General features: G+C 46.5%; 1 protein-coding gene across 3 annotated transcripts in view; it reads right to left on the reverse strand.

Annotated features, from left to right (window-relative positions):
* Positions 1-503: 503 nt before the first annotated feature.
* CYTH1 (cytohesin 1) overlaps positions 504-20,790 on the reverse strand; it is a 670,960-nt gene continuing 650,673 nt past the window's right edge. For all 3 annotated transcript variants that reach the window (XM_069199671.1, XM_069199670.1, XM_069199672.1), the window contains exon 13: positions 504-2,823. In XM_069199671.1, the coding sequence (XP_069055772.1) occupies positions 2,745-2,823 (79 nt within the window). In that variant the 3' untranslated portion in view covers positions 504-2,744. The remainder of the gene's footprint in view (positions 2,824-20,790) is intronic.

Consider the following 20,790-nt stretch of genomic DNA (forward strand, 5'->3'; position numbering starts at 1 on the left):
CCTCATCCACTTCACTCTTTCTCCTATTTCTACTTTCCCGCTTCTTGCCCAAACTCTTCTTCCCTAACACCAACATTTGCCAAGTCCCACCTTTGTTGGATATTCCTTACTGACAAAGACACAACAGTGGACACAAGCACTCTGGAAAAGTTTCCTTTTATTGGAGCTTTTAAATCAGCGTTTGCTTACAAGGCGGGGAGCAAAGAAGACCCCAATAAAAAAAACTGCCACACGCTTCCACCTGCAAATGTCTGCAACAACAAAAAAATCAAACAATATTTTTTAAAATAAAGGAATAATCTAAAAAAAGAGAAAAACTATACAGTAATAATTTACATCTCTGATAAATAGAGGATAATACTTTTGACTGCATTTACTTGGGTGCTAATTGACCGTTTACACACATACACACACACATATATATATATATATTTAAATTTTATATATATATTTTAGAACCAGTGCAATCAATGGCAGCGGGACAAATGACAACAAAAAAGAATCAATGTTTAAACGCTGAATACCTTTTATGACAGTGATGAAGCTGACAATGATGTAATGCTTCCCAAACAATAGAGCTAATGTACTTTTCCTCTTTGTACCAGCTTGAATTCCCAGAAACCAATCCTATTTTTTACAATTCTATTGGAGATGATGAATGTAGAATGCATGTTTTAAGTGCCAAGCACACCAACATCGAAAGCATGGCAACCTTCTGAACTTCTCTCCCATAACACTAAGCCAGCAGAAACACGGCAGCCAGAGTGACTACTGAACTTCTGTCTCACAATGATAAGCAACCTGAACTATAGCAGAAAAAGAAATGTCCTGAACTATTTTTTTCTTAAAATGCCGAGCAAGTTGCAACGTCGCTAATTTCCCATACTTCTGAGCAGGCTTGGAGAGAGCTACAACGGCTTTCTCAGCTGGCAACTAGATTAAGGCTGCGCACACTGACACAGCAGGCATAACGTCCAGGACTGATCATCTACCAGCTCGTGAAGCACACTCCGAGATAGGTGATACTGACTGCTTGCTAGTTAATGTGCACGATGAGATACAGCAATACATGGACTTTCTGTATTGCTTCTCCTGTTTATATTTTCTGACTGTCGACTGCCTGATTACCAAGTATTTATCAGTAATACTAAAAGAATATAAGAACGTTTTACCTAATAAGTCACAGGTTAGTAATCTGGTAATAGGATGTTACAACAGAAACCCCATTCAGCAATTATGAAATAGACTCTTTGGCAAAAGAAAGAATAATAAGTTTAAAATTATCCAAGAGACCCAAGACTGTGACCTTATAACTATGTTTGCAGAAGATCAAGGGTCCGTCTGCAATTCGAGGCATCTGTTATGGTGCCCCTCGTTTCATCCTTTCAAGTGTCAACCTCTGGCTGTATTCTAACATAGCATAGTTTGTATTAACAAAAAGAGATCATTCTGTTCTATCAAAATACCACCCCAGGCAACCATGCAGTGTGACACGCTATGTGCCCATGACATCTAGTGTTTTGGCATCATAGGACAATTTACAGTGGGTTAGCCTTGAGGGAGACTAGTTTATACAAGACGTGCAACTACTTCCATAAATGCACATGGGATCCATAAACTTCATCTGATGGGTACAAAAATGTATGCGGGGCACACCAGTTCTTTCAGAGAGGCACAATAACTAATAAAATTACACCTCTGCTCTTCCTTAGGGCCTCAAGAAGTGCACAGGACATTGGCTTTTCAGAGATTACATGGCAGTACATAATACACCTTTGTTCCTCTAGAGAGCTACATGAATACATATAAGATAACCCGTCTGCTCTGGAATGTATACAAGACACCCATCTTGCATGCAAGGCAAACAGTGACCCAAAAGTTTAAAAAAAAAAAAAAAAGTCAAGAGAATCTTACGTCTATGGGCACCGAGCTCAACAGAGGAATTGTGAATTCAGTGGGCAAAATCGGATCATAATACTGAACTAGCATTTTCCTAAGCTGATTTGTAGGCTATGTCTAATGTGATCTCTATGCTCGGCTTTGCATCAGAGAGTGCCACTGTCTACAAGACAGAGAGCAGTGACAGGTACCATATAAAGTAAATCACAAAAGTAAGTCACAAAAATCAGGCGCAGGTTCCTCCTAATAGGCAACAAGAATACTTACACCAACCTCTCCTCAAAACCAATAGGTGCTCTTCTTCCCATTATCATTTCCACATAAATATAAGCTGTCACAGCCAGCATGATCTGCAAGATCCTCCACTGGTTGTATGTCTGGGTGACTCTAGCGATCCAGAGCAGAATGATATACTGACAATCTCGCAACAGTTACACATCAAACAAGTTATAAAAAGAGAATGTCTTTGTATACAGTGTGAGCAGTCTTCTGTTTTTCATCTCTGTAGTAGACTGTTGTGTCGTGGAGGGACTCTAATCCCTACACCCTGTAGGCACTGGAGGCAAAAGAGCCCGTGAACACACCTGTTGCCGGAAGTGGAAAGTGGACTTTCTGGACCATTAGCCCCTTCAGGCTTTGCAGACCTCAGGAAGGCCTTAGGTCATCAGCAGCAATAAGTCTACCTCCCGGTCCCAGAGACTCCCCATTGAAAATAACGATTGCAAAAAGCTGAAGCAGAGTCCTTCGAACTGGCCATTGTTTATGGGGAGAACCTGGCCTCCATCCATAAGGCACCCAGAATGGTTCTATCCCAGGTCAGTGATTTGTCCTGATGCTGCCTGTAGCTAATGGCGCTTCATTGATGACACCTTCTTCTTACGTGCGGCCAGCATCTCGTAGAAGGGATCCCGGCTGATAGCGGCCCTAAGGAGGAAGAGCAAAGAATGAGAAAATTAAAGGCGACATGGCAAGGAAAAGGTGAGACAAGGAGGCTGAGGTTGCTATCAAAGCTTAACGGAGGTAAAGAGATGGATACTGAGTTAGCAGAAACTGGAAATCAGCATTAAAACCAGAAAGAAGATCCAGAAGGATGGAGGTGGAGATAAGGGGGCACCCAATGTTATAAGAGGAGACAAGCAGGCAGTGAAATGGAGATGTGCAGAGCCTTGACCATGAGAAGAATAAGAGAAAAACAGACACGTGGTGCTTAGAGAATGAGGCAGACATAAGAGACCAGGAAAGAAACTAACAGTACAAGCTGGCAACAAAGATGAAGATGCATCATTAGAAAAGACGCATAATAAGGGAATCAAGACAGAAAACAAAGACAGATTTCTGCACAGCAGTAGAGGGTGGAATTGAGAGAGAATGAAAGAGAGAAGCAGAGGATGAGAGCATGCAGATGACAGCAATAAAATATAGAGATTCAAGTCTTGAAGCAAGTAAGAGAGGAGAAGCAAGAATTGAAAAGTCAATAACAGGTTGTCCCTAGCAGCGATACAGAGACGAACAGGGGTCTCCCACAGTGTAAAAACTGCCTTCTTTTCTTTCGGGAGTAGATATGGTAGTGGATCTCAGATGTGGAACATGATCAGCCATATCAAATTCACCTCACAATCTAGACAACAACAGCCTAATTCCCATCCAGACAAAGGGTGTCCACTTAAAATCCCTAGGTAAATATCTGCGGGCCAGAAATTAGTTTTATCTTTAAAAATTCACTTGGTTATTTAGACAGTCCACAAACTTGGAATCCTAAGAAAATAAAACTTAGAAACGACACTTTTTATCACTTATTTACTACTATCACCCGTGCTTTAAATTCACCGGAATCAGCAGTGATTTAAATTCACTTACACTGCTTTGAACTCTAACCACATTTCCCATTCCAGGTATACTATGAGCATGTGCAAATCTGCTCAAGTACTGCTCAGGAAGAGATTAAGGGGTCATATGGGAATCTAAAAGATACCTAGGCTGGAGCAGGAACATGAAGTTGTAGAGAAAAGGATATGTATCTATAACAATAGTTTTGCAATTTGAAACACTTCTGTACTCCTGAGCTATGCAATATCCATTAATCTAGTTGTCTGACTTGCAATACCAACTAGTTTACTAACATATAACAGTTTAGGAGTTGATAGGGGGCGAGATCAGAGTGATTTATAGTGACCTCAATCCAAAATCCATAAAACCACCAACTCCCGGAAACCTGTTCATATAGTATTTTTCCTGACATTGTGTAACACGAGGTAATAAGTGTAATGTGCAAAATTCGGAATTTACTTAGAATCTAGTTAGTTAAGACTAGTGTTCACCAGGGAGGCTGGAGAATCAAATGTTAACCTAGAAGAGCTTTCAACTGCAAAACTATATTTACGGTTAGTATATTTTTGCCTCCTGTATGGTATTAAGGTGTACACGCAGTGTTTTGTCAATGAATGGACCAAGAGGCATGTGGTTGTTTTACAAATGAATATGCAAAAAAAAAAAACCTCTGGTGTGATGTGCTGAATGTAAAGGTCAGGTAAATATTTTCCCGCAAAAGTCCTACTAACTCTGGGTGTAGAGGGGCGCTGGGAGTGTAAGAAAACACCAAAGGTAAGTAAAGTACCCCACCCCGGAGCCCAGTACAGTAGGAGTAAAGTACTGCAAGTTTCCTCAGGACACACTACAAGTCGTGATAAGAGATTTTGCAAGAACTGAGCAAGACTGCAATCAACAACTGGTGGCTTCCTGGACCCAAAGACCTGTGAAGAGAGGAGACCAACTCCAGAATTCGCAGAAGATTCCGGGAAGGACAGGCGCACCTGCCAACCTAGAAGATGGTGCAAAAGAGGATTCTCCTGTTGGAAAAAATCTGCAGAAAAGCACCAAAGAAGATGGCTGCGGGTTCCTGCGTGATGCAAAGGATGTCCTACGTCTAGATGCTGGATGCAGGCGAGTTGCAGCGCTGGATTCGTCCAACAAGTCTTGGTTCAAGCAATGTCGCGGTTTGCGTCAAAATGGAGCTGCCTGGACCCAGGAAGGACCTTGGGGTCTCAACTCGGACTGAGGAGACAGAGGGGACTCTCAGCACTTCAGAGAGCCCACAGAAGACCAGGCAGCTCCCACGGGAGTCCCAGGACACGGGGACAAAGAAGATGCAAAGTGCGGTCGTCGCAGCACAACAAAGGAAGGTCCCGCGTCGATGAACAACTCAGAAAGTTGTTGTAGGAGGCTGGCCTGGCTTGTAGTGGGTACCAGAGGTACTTACACCTTGTGCCAGGACCAGTTATCCCCTGTTCGTGTAGAAGAGGTGTTTCTAGCAGCTTAGGCTGATAGAAGGTAGCTATGGCAAAGCAGCTTAGGATAAACTAGGAGACATGTAAAGCTCCTACTATACCACTGGTGTCATATGCACAATATCACAAGAAAACACAATACACAGAAGTACTAAAAATAAAGGTACTTTATTTTTAGGACAATATGCCAAAAATATATCAGTGAGTACCCTCAGTATGAGGATAAGTTATATACACAAGATATATGTACACAAACCAAAATTATGCAGGTAATAGCAAGAAAAGTAATGCAAGCAGTGTAAAGTTACAATAGATTGCAATAGGAGCACATAGGTATAGGGGCAACACAAACCATATACTCCAAAAGTGGAATGCGAACCACAAATGGACCCCAAACCTATGTGAGCTTGTAGAGGGTCGCTGGGACTGTAAGAAAACAGTGAGGGTTAGAAAAATAGCCCACCCCAAGACCCTGAAAGGTAGGTGTAAAGTGCACCGACTACCCCCAGAGAGCACAGAAGTCGTGATAGGGGGATTCTGCAGGAAGAACAAACACCAGCAATGCAACAACAGTGGATTTCCGGACCTGAGTACCTGTAAGACAAGGGGACCAAGTCCAATAGTCGCGACAGTGTTGAGAGTGGGCAGGAGCCCATGAAATGCCAGCTGAGGGTGCAAGGAAGCTGCCATCTGTTGGAAGAAGCTTGGAGTTCTGCAAGAAAGAAGAGAGCTAGGAACTTCTCCTTTGGAGGATAGATGTCCCACGTCGCGATGAAGCTTGCAGAGGTGTTCCCACGCAGAAAGACCGCAAACAAGCCTTGCTAGCTGCAAGGGTCGCGGTAGAGGTTTTTGGGTGCTGCTGTGTCCCAAAAGAGACCAGGATGTCGCCACTTGGAGGAGGAGACAGAGAGGGCGCCCAGCAAGTGAGGGAGCCCTCACAGAAGCAGGCAGCACCCGCAGAAGTACCTGAACAGGCACTTGGAAGCAGAGTGAACCGGAGTCCACGCGAAGTCACAAAACGGAGTCCCACGACGCCGGAGGACAACGCAGAAGGTTGTGCACTGCAGGTTAGAGTGTCGGGACCCAGGCTTGGCTGTGCACGAAGGAAATCCTGGAAGAGTGCACAGGAGCCGGAGCAGCTGCAAATCACGCGGTAACCAGCAATACAGTCTAGCGTGGGGAGGCAAGGACTTACCTCTACCAAACTTGGACTGAAGAGTCACTGGACTGTGGGAGTCACTTGGACAGAGTTGCTGAGTTCCAGGGACCACGCTCGTCGTGCTGAGAGGGGACCCAGAGGACCAGTGATGCAGTCTTTTGGTGCCTGCGGTTGCAGGGGGAAGATTCTGTCGACCCATGGGAGATTTCTTCAGAATTCCTGGTGCAGAGAGGAGGCAGGCTACCCCCAGAGCATACACCACCTGGAAACAGTCAAGAAAGCCAGCAGGATGAAGCGATACAAGGTTGCTAGTAGTGGTCTTGCTACTTTGCTGCGGTTTTGCAGGCGTCCTGAGTAGTCAGCAGTCGACCCTTTGGAAGAAGGTGAAGAGGGAGATGCAGAGGAACTATGATGAGCTCTTGCATTCGTTATCTGGTGAGATCCCCAAAGCAGAGACCCTACATAGCCAGAAAAGGAGGTTTGGCTACCTAGGAAGGAGGATTGGCTACCAAGATAGGTAAGCGCCTATCAGAAGGAGCCTCTGACGTCACCTGCTGGCACTGGCCACTCAGAGCAGTCCAGTGTGCCACAGACACCTCTGTTTCCAAGATGGCAGAGGTCTGGGACACACTGGAGGAGCTCTGGGCACCTCCCCTGGGAGGTACAGGTCAGGGGAGTGGTCACTCCCCTTTCCTTTGTCCAGTTTCACGCCAGAGCAGGGCTGGGGGATTCATGAACCGGTGTAGACTGGCTTATGCAGAGATTGGCACCATCTGTGCCCATCAAAGCATTTCCAGAGGCTGGGGGAGGCTACTCCTCCCCAGCCTTCACACCTATTTTCAAAGGGAGAGGGTGTTACACCCTCTCTCAGAGGAAGTCCATTGTTCTACCTTCCTGGGCCAGGGCTGCCTGGACCCCAGGAGGGCAGAAACCTGTCTGAGGGGTTGGCAGCAGCAGCAGCTGCAGTGGAGACCCCGGAAAGGCAGTTTGGCAGTACCCGGGTTCTGTGCTAGAGACCCGGGGGATCATGGAATTGTCCCCCCAATGCCAGAATGGCATTTGGGTGACAATTCCATGATCTTAGACATGTTACATGGCCATGTTCGGAGTTACCATTGTGACGCTGTACATAGGTAGTGACCTATGTACAGTGCACGTGTGTAATGGTGTCCCCGCACTCACAAAGTCCGGGGAATTTGCCCTGAACGATGTGGAGGCATCTTGGCTAGTGCCAGGGTGCCCACACACTAAGTAACTTTGCACCCAACCTTCACTAGGTGAAGGTTAGACATATAGGTGACTTATAAGTTAATTAAGTGCAGTGGTAAATGGCTGTGAAATAACGTGGACGTTATTTCACTCAGGCTGCACTGGCAGGCCTGTGTAAGAATTGTCAGAGCTCCCTATGGGTGGCAAAAGAAATGCTGCAGCCCATAGGGATCTCCTGGAACCCAATACCCTGGGTACCTCAGTACCATATACTAGGGAATTATATGGGTGTACCAGTATGCCAATGTGAATTGGTAAAATTAGTCACTAGCCTGTTAGTGACAAATTTGGAAAGCAGAGAGAGCATAACCACTGAGGTTCTGGTTAGCAGAGCCTCAGTGAGACAGTTAGGCATCACACAGGGAACACATACAGGGCACATACTTATGAGCACTGGGGCCCTGCCTGGCAGGGTCCTAGTGACACACAGACTAAAACAACATATATACAGTGAAATATGGGTCAACATGCCAGGCAAGATGGTACTTTCCTACAGTTGTGCGTCACAGGATGGAGTGCTGGGGACCTGGGCTACACTGTGCATGAAAGATTCTTGGAAGAAGTGCACAGAAGCCCAAGGAGCTGGAGGTGATGCGGTGCAAAGGGGTAGTGTCGCAACACGGGGAGGCAAGCTCTTACCTCCACCAAATTTGGACAGCTGGACCTTAGGACAGTCTGGGTCATGTCGGCCCACCACCTGTGTTCCAGGGAGCAGGCTCATTATCAGGAGAGGAGTCCCACAGTACCGGATGCCGTCACAGAAGGGTGCCTGCAGAAGCAGGGAAGTGATTCCGTCACTCCACGGGAGAGTCCTTCGGTTCTTCTGGTGCAGGATGAAGACAGGAAGTCCTCAGAGCGTGCACACCTTGGAAACTGTTGCAAATGCTTGCTGGAGCTGAAGTTGCAGGTCACAGGACTCTCCCTGGGGTGGTGATGGACAGGGGAGTGGTCACTCTCTTTTCCTTTGCCCAGTTTCGCGCCAGAGCAGGGACTGGGGGTCCCTGAACAGGTGTAGACTGGCTTATACAAGGAGGGCACCGTGTTTGCCCTTCAAAGCATTTTCAGAGGCTCTGGGAGGCTACTCCTCCCAAGCCTGTAACACGTATTTCCAAAGGGAGAGGGTGTAACACCCTCCTCCCAAAGGAAATGCATTGTTCTGCCTTCCTGGGATACAGCTGCTCAGTCCCCAGGAGGGCAGAAACCAGTCTGTGAGGTGGCAACAGCTGGGGCTGCAGTGGAAACCTCAGAGAGCTGGTTTGGCAGTACTGGGGTCCATGGTGGAGCCCCCAGGATGCATGGGATTGCCCCCCCCAATACCAGAGTTGGAATGGGGGGACAATTCCATGATCTTAGACACTTCACATGGCCAGATTCGGAGTTACCATTGTGAAGCTACATATATGTATTGACATTTATGTGGTTCACGCGTGTAATGGTATCCCCGTACTCACGAAGTCTGGGTAATTGGCCCGCGTGGGGGCACCTTTGCTAGTGTAAGGGTGCCCTCACACTTAGTAACTTTAAACCTAGCCTTCAGTAAATGAAGGTTAGACATATAGGTGACTTATAAGTTACTTAAGTGCAGTGAAAAATTGCTGTGAAATAGTGTGTGCACTGTTTCACTCAGGCTGAGGTGGAAGTCCTGAAAAAAGGTTTGTCTGAGCTCCATTTCCAGAAGCTCTGGGAGGGTACCCCTCCCATGCCTGTAACACCTATTTCCAAAGGAAGAAGGTGTTAAACTCCTCTCCTAAAGGAAATGCATTGTTCTGCCTTCCTGGGATGGAGCTGTGAAAACCCCAGGAGGTCAGAAGCCTGTCTGCGAGGTGGCAGCAGCTGGGGCTGCAGTGAGAACCTCAGAAGGCTGTATGGCAGTACTGGGGGTCCATGGTGGAGCCCCCAGGGTGCATGGAATTGGCCCTTCAATACCAGAATCAGAATGAGGGTACAGTTCCCAGTTGTTAAGACACCTCACATTACCATTGTGAAGCTACATATATGTATTGACCTATATGTAGTGTACACTTATAATGGCGTAACTGCACTCACAAAGTCCAAGAAAATGGGCCCTGGACAACGTGGGGGCACCTCTGCTAGTGCAGGGGTGCCCTCACACACAGGTACTATGCACCTAACCTCCGGGGTCTGAAGGTTAGACATATAGGTGACTTATAAGTGACCTGGTGCAGTGCAAATGGCTGTGAAGTAGTGCTTACACTATTTAACTCAGGCTGCAATGGCAGTCCTGAAGAAGTGTCTGTATGGTCTCCTTATGGGTGGCAAAAGAAATGCTGCAGCCCATAAGGATCTCCTGGAACCCCAATGCCCTGGGTACCTAGGTACCATATACTAGGGGGGTCTATTGTGCCAACTGGAATTGGAATATGAAGTCACTAAACTATAGTGACTAATTTGAAAGTAGAGAGAGCATAAGCACTGGAGTTCTGGCTAGCAAATCTTCAGTGACACACACAAGCATACTGACAACACACACATTAGGCCACAAACTATGAACACTGGGGTCCTGGCTAGCAGGATCCCAGTGGGACAGGCAAAACACTGACAAACAGGCAGAAATTGGGGGTAACATTCCGAGAAAGATGGCACTTGCCTACATTCCCTAATGCTTAAGTAAGAATAATAAGAGTTGTATCATAGCAACAATAACGAACTTGAAATTGTAACAGGATGCCTTAGACTGTACAGCTATCCAAAAGTATAGACAGATCTTTCAGGCACAGACATTAGACCTTCTCTTTAGGTACACCAATCTTACAGGCTCATGACTATCAGCAGTAAAATGATATCAAACATTTCAGAGACTGCTCTGCGAGTCATGAAGTAACGTCCACAGCAGAATACTCCCTTGTGTGCAAAGAAAATAGTATCAGCAGTTAAGTATCCCTAACTCAGCAGTACTCATCACTCACAACGTGTTTTGGGCATAAATTATACACATTCTCCTCCTATACTAGCTTCTCACTTTTGGTACAGGCAATCATTTTTCCCAAACTTACATTTTATTATTAAAATCCCAACTTGGCCTTAGTGTGGAGACACACACCCCTTCTATAAGTAAGGTAGTAAAAAAAGTGCACAAGCATAAAGTACAAGAATACTAGGAATGAAACTGAAAGCTGGATACCAGGAATGGTTTGGACATCAAGAGTAGGCTTGAAAAAAAATCACTAGAAAGTTTATCTGTTTTAACTATGTGCAACAGAATTAGTTCAAATGCTTGTAATCTTTTTTGTATCTGTTTGCTGATGCTAGCTCTGATATAGTCTAATTCACACTCCAGCATCTCTAAAAAATTGAAAGGTGTCCACTAAAAAAAGCTGAGAGAGTTAATTGGGGTATTTAAAGCATAATGTGCAGTGCACCTTTTAATCAAATGCTGCTAACAGCAGGAGCGGGTAGCGGCACATGGTGGGGGCAGGCGGCGTAGCAAAATTAATAATGATTTTTTAAAACAAGTACCTGAATCCACCGCCAACACCACTGCACAGCTCCTCTTTCCTTCACCGCAGACACAGGCTCCCAGGCTGCTCTGAGGCAAACTGGGAGAGTCTACCTGCTCTCTCCAACCCGGTACTGCGTTGCTGGGTTGGACAGAGCTTAGTGTGCATGTTTGTTTGGCCGGCCTGAGATGGCCGGCCAAACATACATGCGCACCGAGGGTGTCCGACACAGTCCGTGGCCCCACCCCTTCTACAATACAACAATAATAAACAGTATATTATTGTTATTTTGTAGAACTCTGGCTGTTTCTGCTGCTGGCGGGAGGGGTGGGGGCCCTAACCCAGGAGCCGCCCCTGGCTAACAGGCAGAGCGTCTATCAATTTGGGTGTTTCCTAAAACTAGAATAGATGAATTACTGCGTGTCCTTTTCTGCAGTGCCTTTCTCCTAAAACACCAAAAAGAGTGCAGTGCTCTCCAAACATCGTAGAACTACCTCTGTGAAAAGCAATTTAGAGTTCATTCCACAAAACAATTATACTCAACATCATTCTTCTCAAACGTGAATAAACCTTTTAAAATTAATGTATTTGGTTTTTAATATTATTCCAAGGTTGAGGCAGCTTAACTAAACTTCTGACAAAGAAGCATGGCCATTATTATAAATAGGTGCAATCCAGCACCGTGGTAAATAAGCCTTGTGCTCGAGAACATGTCAGTATAAATTAGTTACATTGTATGTTCTAACTGCCTCAAATTACACTATCAGAGAAAAACCTTTGATCAACAGAGAAATTTGATAGATAGTGGAAGGAAAAATAACATAGGTTCCGATTAAGTGAAGTGATAACATAAAAAAGTGTAGACTGTCCATGCAAAGCTAGAAAGTCACAAACATTAATCAAAGTATGATTTGATAAAATGGTTGTTGAATGATTTCAGGATCTTTGGCAGTTAGTTTCCATTGAACTTTCAACGCTGAAAATAAAATGAAACGTTGATCCACCACAGTATTTCATCCAGGGCTTAATTTGTGCTTGTTGTTTCCTGTGCGGGGCACTAGCACTTATTTTTCTGCCTCAAGCATTTATTGCGAGCAAAAGACACATATGGGAAAGACGGAGGAAGCATCACAATGGGAGAAAGCAGAAAGCTGCAGATGTGAGTTGAAGGGGCAGGAAGTGGTTGTAAATGGATTGAAGAGGCCCGAGATGGTTTCAGGATTACGTTGCCTCAGTATTCCATGTTCGCACATTTAATTGCAGCAGCCGCGTTTAAGATGAGGGCTTTGGGCACCAGCACCTTTTTATTTACAGCCACTTGTTCATTCCTGTTTCATAAACGCATGGGCGATCTGCTTTCCATCTCAGATTTTAGGAACCATGTGCCAGCCTCAATGGATGCAGTATCATACTAGGCTTGTAGAAGCACCCACAATGTACAAATTCAGTCCTGCTTTATACCCCGTCCCTTCTCTGTTTTCTTCCCTTCCACAGAGCACAGCATATCAACCAAAGTGGTTTTCGGTAGGAGCTGTGCTGCACAAACAGACTGGTGGCAGCATGATTTGGAATCGCCACACTTAAGCAAACAAAGCAATGCGATGCCCTTTGTGTAAGCTAGTAAATGTTTTGGTAAGACAACCTTTATGCTTATGTTTATAATTAGAAGGGCAGAGCTTCAATGTCCATTGTAAATGAGCCACCACTGCTACAGAGGGTATTGTGTTTCATATTCCGATCATCATTTGACGTCCTCGGCTAGATAGGCAATAACACTAGATATCCTGCATGGATAAAAATGTGCTAGCCATTCTCCTCCAACTTTCTGGTTCAGCAACTACGGGGGCTCCCGCTGTATTAATCTGATTTCCCCAGTCACATAAGGCGCCATCCTTTTCCTGGACCACTGCATAGACAGGCAGAGAAGAAGTCAATTTGGGTTTATTCTCAATTATCGTTATCCTTGATAAAAGCTATGGTCCTTTATCATTGGAGATGATGTTCTCGTCTTGTAATCATGCCAAACATTTCAAGAATCCATTGATTTAGACTTTCATTTTTGGGAACTTGACCTCTACACCGTGTAATTCTTGTCTGGTTCTCTTCATAGTCTATATTCCAATTCTCACCTTTTGGAGGGTGGCACAAACATCTAATTCCTTGTGGGCATTCCAGAGATAAATACATTTTGTTGTGCTTTTAACAGCGAGGTTGAAGTAACAACCATCTCAGAATGACAAATAGGATTTATTTGGCCTGAAACAGATACTGTATCTTCTATATTTGCAAAGTGAATTGTTTGGATTATTTTCTCTTTAGTACTTTTTGTAAAGTTCTGTAAAACTGCTGTCAGCATTAATTGCATTAATAATGCGAATCGCCAACAGAATTTGAAAGTTATGCTTAAAGTCTATTGATTGCGCCTGTGAATTATCATGAAACTAGGCACTTTTCCCCGGCAGGGACAAGTTCTTTGTTTTTATTTTGGCATTTGCGTTAAAACACCACCACATACAGAACAATAAGCCCTGCCCACAATTCCGAAACTTTACACATATGGTTAAAGCCCATTTTCCAATAAACCATGGAGCTTCGGGTATACTATATAGATTTTCCGTTGTGCATTACTTTACACATGCAAACAGTTCTGTCCCATTACCCTTCCACAGATGTTGTCATCATATACAACGTCATAGGTGCCCAATAGTCTTTCAGGCGAGATGCTTGAGGTAGCTCTTCTGTATAGATCTCTAACTGATCTTTACAGTAAGCAATATCCTTATACCATGGCACAATAGTTGGGCAACCTCCACCCCCCCCAGCATATTGCTAATCTGCGTTTAGCCAGCAGAAGAGCCACTGCCACCATTTTACAGTTCAAAGGTTGCAATAATTTCACATAGTCCAAGAGACATACACGAGGATCACAAGCAACAGGTTCATTTATGGCAGCGGTAAGTATCTGAGTGACAGAGGCCCAGTATTTATATATATTTTAGGGCATCGCCATGCAAAGTGTAGGAAATCCGAACCCGGTGCCCTTCATCAGTGATCATTTGGCCGAAGGCCATATCTGGCCGGCTGTGTAAAGGTACAATACATCTGCTGTAGAAATTGAGATGAACAATCCGCAAGTTTCCAATAGCTTTAAGTCTACTAGTCAGCGCGTAGCAGAAATTCCAGTCTAATTCCGTCATTGGGGGGTCTAGTACAACATTCCATCTGTCAAGGGGGCCCGAAGCAGTGTGCTTAGTCTCCTTCTGCTCTATGCTACACAGCGTAGTGATCAGACATGTACAGGAGTCTTTTGTCAACTGCTTGGAGCGCACATAATGTGGGGAAAGTCGGGTAGCGCTCTTTCAGAGTAGGCAAAGTGCACGAGGGGCGACTCTTAACTCTGCTGCAGCAGATCTGAAAACCCAACAAAACTGCTGTCAGGAAACAGATTCCCAAATGTTCGAAGTCCTGCATCCCGGAGCATGGTTATTGCCCCTAACCCTTGTGTGACTGAGAGTTTCCGGTGCTGAGCAAGCAGTATTGCTGGAACATACAGTGATCGTCGATCAGTCCGAGACCCTCCAGGCTAGCCACGCCCGCAAGGTACAATCAAGCGTGCTAATGGTACTGCGTGCCACCTCTAACCAAGTGAGGAACTGCAGGGCGGGCAATGATACAGGGCCCGCAGCATCCTGTTATATGGCAAGGTACGGTGTATACCCCTCAGGGTGCAGCCAATAGTATGCATGTTGCACCGAGATAACCCACACATTTCAAATGGCAGTGTGAGCTGCGCCCATGCATTCCTCGGTTGCTTGCATCCCAAGCTAGTGTCTGCAATAACAATTGAAAGGTTTTAAAGAACTGCCGAGCTGGACGGATCGGAATAATTATGAACAGGTAAAGGAATTGTTGCAATACAACCATTTTCATTACCGCTAAGGATAATGTGAGGCAAGACCAGCGGTGCACCTGCTCCTCCAATTTAGTGACAGCTTTGCCATAATTACAGCAAAGGACCACTGCCAGATCTCTGTGCATCGAGACACCCAGGTACTTCACCGGATCCGAGCACCATTGCAGTGTAAACTCAGTATGGACTACTTCAGTGCTCTCTGTAAGCGGGAGCACATAAGATTTCTACCAATTTATACTCAAGCCAGAGAACAATTTAAATCTAACATATTCCCAAAGAAAGAGTATCTAAATAGGTCTCTAGTTCTCTCACATACAACCATGTCATTAGCTGAGAAAGATATGGCTAGGAGGTACAATCTGAACTGGAGGGACATGCAGCTGTTGGATAATACACGCCAGGGGTTCTACAGCTAAGGCAAAAATAAGTGTTGGTAAGGGACAACCCTGAGGGATGCACCTATACACTAGAAATGGGTCAGATGTTACTCTGTTGACCCGTATTCTAGCAACTGGGCCAGTAAACAAATGGATCCAGGGGAGGAAGCCTGTAGGAATACACATCAGTTGCAGGATAGTAAACATATAGGTCCAGACTATAGAATCAAAAGCCTTAGCGTCGTCGAAAAGAATGCCTACTGCCTGGAATATTGGATCCGGGTGCTGCAGCAGGGTAAAAATGGTCCGACCGTTATGTGTAGTGCAGCGAGATGGTATAAACCTGGACTGATCCGGGAGAAAACAAGTTAGGCGTCAGTGGGAGCAAGAGCGTTGCTATTAATTTAGCCAAGATTTTAGTGTCCGAATTATTAAGGGATAGCGTACAATGCGAGCGACATCTCTCAAGAGATTAATCTGGTTTAAGCAACATACTCACAAGGGCTTCTCTCATAGAGGGCGGGAGTCGCCCCTCTGCATACACTTCTTCTAACATAGCCAGAAGGTCTGGAGCAAGGATGTGGGCGTACACTTTATAACATTCCCCTGGTATTCCATCCACACCCGCGACTTTGCCATTAGGAAGCTTTCGAGTAGCGTCTTTGACCTCTTCTATGATGAATGGCTGGCTAAGGAATTCGCTTTGGCCCAACAATAGCCATGCCAGCGTGGTATCATTCAAATACTGTGATATATCCTGCTCTGCTGCCGCCTCCTTCTGCCCATACAGCCCAGAGTAGAGAGAAACAAACTGTTCAAGTATAGAATTATTGTCACAACATGAGCCCTCTTCCCAACTGACTGTATGCACTATATGGGCTGCAGTTTTAGGAAATTTGAGATTACTGGCCTAGAAGCGTCCAGGCCGACCTCCCTCTGCATATGCCCTGGCCCCATGGCATCTGGCTAAGTGCTGTGTCTCCTGCTCTGCAGTCTCGCTGTACTCAGTCACCTGCTCCCTCATTCACGCTAATATATCTGCAGAAGCGTAATCGTACTCCAGATCTTTCAGGGAGACTTCCAAAGCTTGCATCCGAACCTAAGAGCCTTCAGGATACCTGCTTGTGTTCCTATTCACCACCCCCTTACAGTGGCCTTAAAGGCCTCCCAGAGGACTCCGGCGCTCAAGACTGATCCCTTAATCGAAAGGAAGAATTATACTACAGCCTCACGAATAGTGCCCCTGAGCTCCTGATCCAACAAAGTGGAATGCGGGAGACACAAATTGAAGGACGGTGGGACATAGGTGGGAACATGCACTGTCATATACACAGCACGTGGTCCGAGAGGGTTCTTGGGAGATGTCTTATTTTTGCAAACCATCCCTGCACTTCGGGCCAGCCAACTGTCCGAGCGCGACCACGAGCCATGCACCGAGGAGTAGAATGTGCCCTCCCGCACTCGCCATACATCAGACACTCCTTAGTCAGTCATGGTATCCCGCATCACTCTAGTGGCGCACCCGTCCCGCCCTTCCCTCAAGGCAGATCTATCCAGGTCCAAGCAGATATTAAAGTCACTGCCCCAAAACAAGGGTAGGTGTGGCAGAGCATACAGGCGGCACCACACATGTAAGACGAAGCCAGGGTCGTTGACATTAGGACCATAGGAGTTGAGCAAAGTCACCATTGTGCCACATAGTTTACCTTGCGCTATAGCATATCATCCCTGCTCGTCAGTCTCAGAGTGCGTTACTTACCAAGATCATAACCCCCAGGCATTACTAAAGTAGGTGGAGGCCAGATGGAATACTGCACATCTTGCCCCCAATATCTCAGCTGCATGCCTAGACAAATGTGTTTCTTGTAAGTACGCAACATGTACCTGATGTCACTCCAAGTATGCCAGAACCTGTCTAATCCTTTTAGGGTTATTCAAACCCCTGACGTTCCAGGTTAGAAATTGAAGTGGGGTCACTTTTGGGACTACTATCGATGCTCATATCTACTAGGCCATGGCATGCTCATACCAAAAGGCATTACATCCAAATCAGTAAATATCATATAAGTTACCTTCCACAACACCTTCCTCCCACTTTAGCCTACCCAACCTGCTAAAGGCACAATCCCATCTCCCAGAAAGCAAACAGAACATGAATCTCAAGATTCCTCTCATACAACCTGCAGGTCCCTCAAGTTGCTTGGGACTCTCCTTCCAGGGGTGCAGACAGAAGGAGAACCAACCCATTAAACGGGATGGCCTATCATTTAGACCGTCAGTACACCACAAGTACATACTGAGATATAGTGTGAACTTTAACAATAGAGACAGATCATACAGATGGAGTATCCAACATCACTGAGACTGACCATCGAGCTCTTTATTTGTGCATACCATATTCCCCCAGTGCACTCAGGTACCTCAGTCAGGTGAGGCTCCGCGGCCCAGTCCCATTTTCTTATTATGCTCCATTGCGGCCTGCAGAGTAGTAAACACCTTCGGGCCATCAGGCAGATCGACCCGCAGCCTCGCTGGGTACAATACTGCATAAGTCAGGCACGCTTGCTGCAGTTCCTTTTTCACTGCGGTGAACTCTCGATGTGTCATTTGAACTGCCACCGTGAAATTTGGTAACAATTCGAGGTCCATCCCCTGATAGTGTATTGAGTTCTTCTCTCTGGCAAGCTGCAACACCAAATCACGGTCACGATAGTTAAGCAATCAGGCGATGATCGGCCTCGGCGGCGCTCTGGGAAGGGGCCTTTCTAGTGAGCGGGTGGCACCTTCTATCAGAAGTACACTAAAGAAGTGTTCTGCACCAAAGATATCAAGGAGTAGCTGCTCAACATGTAGCTCCATCTTGGCAGTGTTAGTGGTTTCCGGTATGCCAAGGGTACGTATATTATTTCTACGTGACTTCGCTTCAAGGTCTTTGTTCTTGGCTAGGCTGAATGAGAGCGAGGACTCTTTCCATATTCAGATAGGTACCCCCGTAATTTGGAGCGTATCTTCTGTTGCAGATATGCGTTGGTCAGCTTCAGATAGGCTGGTGCCGTGTCGGGCCAGTTTAGCTGCCATGTGATATATGCGCAGGTTTAGTGAGTTAATTTAGCTATCAATAGACTGTAAGCTTTGCTGCATAGCAATGAGTGTGCTTTTAAAGGTGCCGTCCTACATTGCTGGACCAGCGATTTCAACCCCAGGGGACACATCACAGGATGACTGGGCAGCGTGCTTAGTTTCAAATATCAGGTGCGTGTGCTGCTTATCTGTTTTCCCCATATTGGGACCCCATGGGACTGGACATAGTCAAAGCCCAGCTCCGTCTTTCAGCAAGTAGGTTCAGTAGCTAGGCACCAGTTCTGCTCCGGTTGATCGACCAGGCCCTACCTTCATATGTTATGCTGCCTCTTCAGATGCGCTGCAACTGCACTTCCACATTAGCACTGTAATCACTGTCTATTCACCCAGGTTCCTTCCAGGCTCAGCAAGGCAGTTCAGAATGCCCCCATGTGTCTTAAGGCAACCGGCGTCTCTGTGCACTCATTCCTCCATGAAGGCAGCACACACGGTAGAGGTCTCCCCTTTCCAGTTCAAGGTCGCCCCTCGGGTGCATCGCAGGGAGTCCTCCAAGGAGGTGGGGGCAGATATTTGTTATGTTACCCCATGCCTCCCGACCTCCAGGCCCCATGGTGCCCCTCCGGAGAGGCCGTCGCACCGATCCAGGCCCCGACAAATGCACCCCATGTGCTGCGGGAGGGCAGCCAGCCCTGACCAAAACTCACCCGGGGTCCACTGGGCCGTGCAGAGCCCAGCACCAGACGCTGCCTCACCGCCTTCTCTGCTGGGGCCTCCTGGGCTTATCTCTGGGGGTCCGATCAGGCCGCCATGTGCTGCCTCACCCGCAAACCCCAAAACAGGAGCCAATTCTTCAAAGCAATCTCACTTCTCTGGCGCCTTCTCTTATGCTGCTTTGGTGGCCATCTGCCCGGGTCAGGAGCGCCACTGTCACCCATGTAGGGCTGCCATTTTGTCCCTGTAGCACAGGCCCGGTCAGACTACAATCACCTCCACCGCGCAGGTGTTGGAGGCTGGCCCTCTATGCAGTGTGCAAAACCAAGCACACTATGCAGAGGGTTAAGGCAACCCCATTTTGGTTTCCAGAGGTAAAAATTAGACCTCCTAATCCTCCAATTTTTAAGGTAGCTGGTGGAGCAGTTAGGCTAATCCAAATGTGCTAAGTATTTGCTGTACCCAAAAATCCAATCATGCACCACACACACTCAATGAATAACTTGAGATCATAATTAATAAAAAATACTTCAGACTTTTATGTAATGTTTAAGACCAATATCTTTAGAATACGTTAAGTACTTTTTGAGTTATGACTTTTTGAAGTTTTAATAAAGTTAGTCTTCCTGTGCGTAATTACGCACCATTGGAATCAATAGGCAGTCACTTTAAAAAATGCATTAAAAATCGCAGAGTTGAGTTACCAGTCTCTTCTTTTGCAGGGTGGTCGCAGCAGTCGGTGGGCACACTGTGCCAGCTGGAGAGTATCAGGCAGCTCCCAGTTCCGGCGGGAGGAGCATTGGGGAGGTTCCTGGCACAGGCATAGGGCCACCTGGAAGGGCCACTTGGAAAAGGAGCTGGTTTGCAGATTTAAAGGTGGTGCCCGGAGGGCCCCTTGGGCTGCTGAGGTCGCAAGGGGTTGGGGACCCGGGGCACACAGCAGATCCTGCGATTCAAGGCCCAGGGCGGCCAGATGAAGGGCGTTTTGGAGGTCTTGGATGCTGTGCGCAACGGAGTCCACTGGAGCAGGAGGTGAGTCTCTTTGTGGGCGACTTACAGGACAAATGGGGCACTCTAGTTGGAGGTCCGGGGTATTCCTGAAGTTTCTCAACTGGGGCTTCCTCCTGATCCTTTTTCAGCCCTGGGGGAGCTGGTTTTCTACAGGTCCGACGTCAGCTGACCAATGCCTACGGTACTGCTGTATCTTGGCCACTAGAGGGTGCAATGCCACCAAACTTGGCACAGTTGTGGTGCACTTCCGGGTGGTCGTTGGTGTGTCGTCGGGTCCGGGTGTGACTTCCGGCCGCAGAGATATCTGCAATTCAGTAAAGTGACCCTCACTGGTTTGTTGGTCCTTTGCAGGTTTCTTGCTTTCTTGAGTGGTGCCTCCACTCAGGAGGGAGATTTGGGGTGATCCTTGAAGCATGGAGGTTCCCTGGGTTTCTTGGGGTCAGTCCAGTGTTCAGATCCTCTGCAGTCGCGATTGTCGGGGTTCTGGTGCAGCAAGCAGGGGTCTTGGTGCCTCTTTTGGTGCAGCAGGTCCTCTGTGGGTTCTTTGGTGCTGGTCTTCCTTTCTTCTTAGGATCCTTTTCAAATCTGAATTCTTGGTCTAGGGGAACCCACTAAATACTGAATTTAG

The sequence above is a fragment of the Pleurodeles waltl genome, chromosome 7, assembly GCF_031143425.1.
Source record: "Pleurodeles waltl isolate 20211129_DDA chromosome 7, aPleWal1.hap1.20221129, whole genome shotgun sequence".
In the NCBI taxonomy this organism is placed as follows: domain Eukaryota; kingdom Metazoa; phylum Chordata; class Amphibia; order Caudata; family Salamandridae; genus Pleurodeles; species Pleurodeles waltl.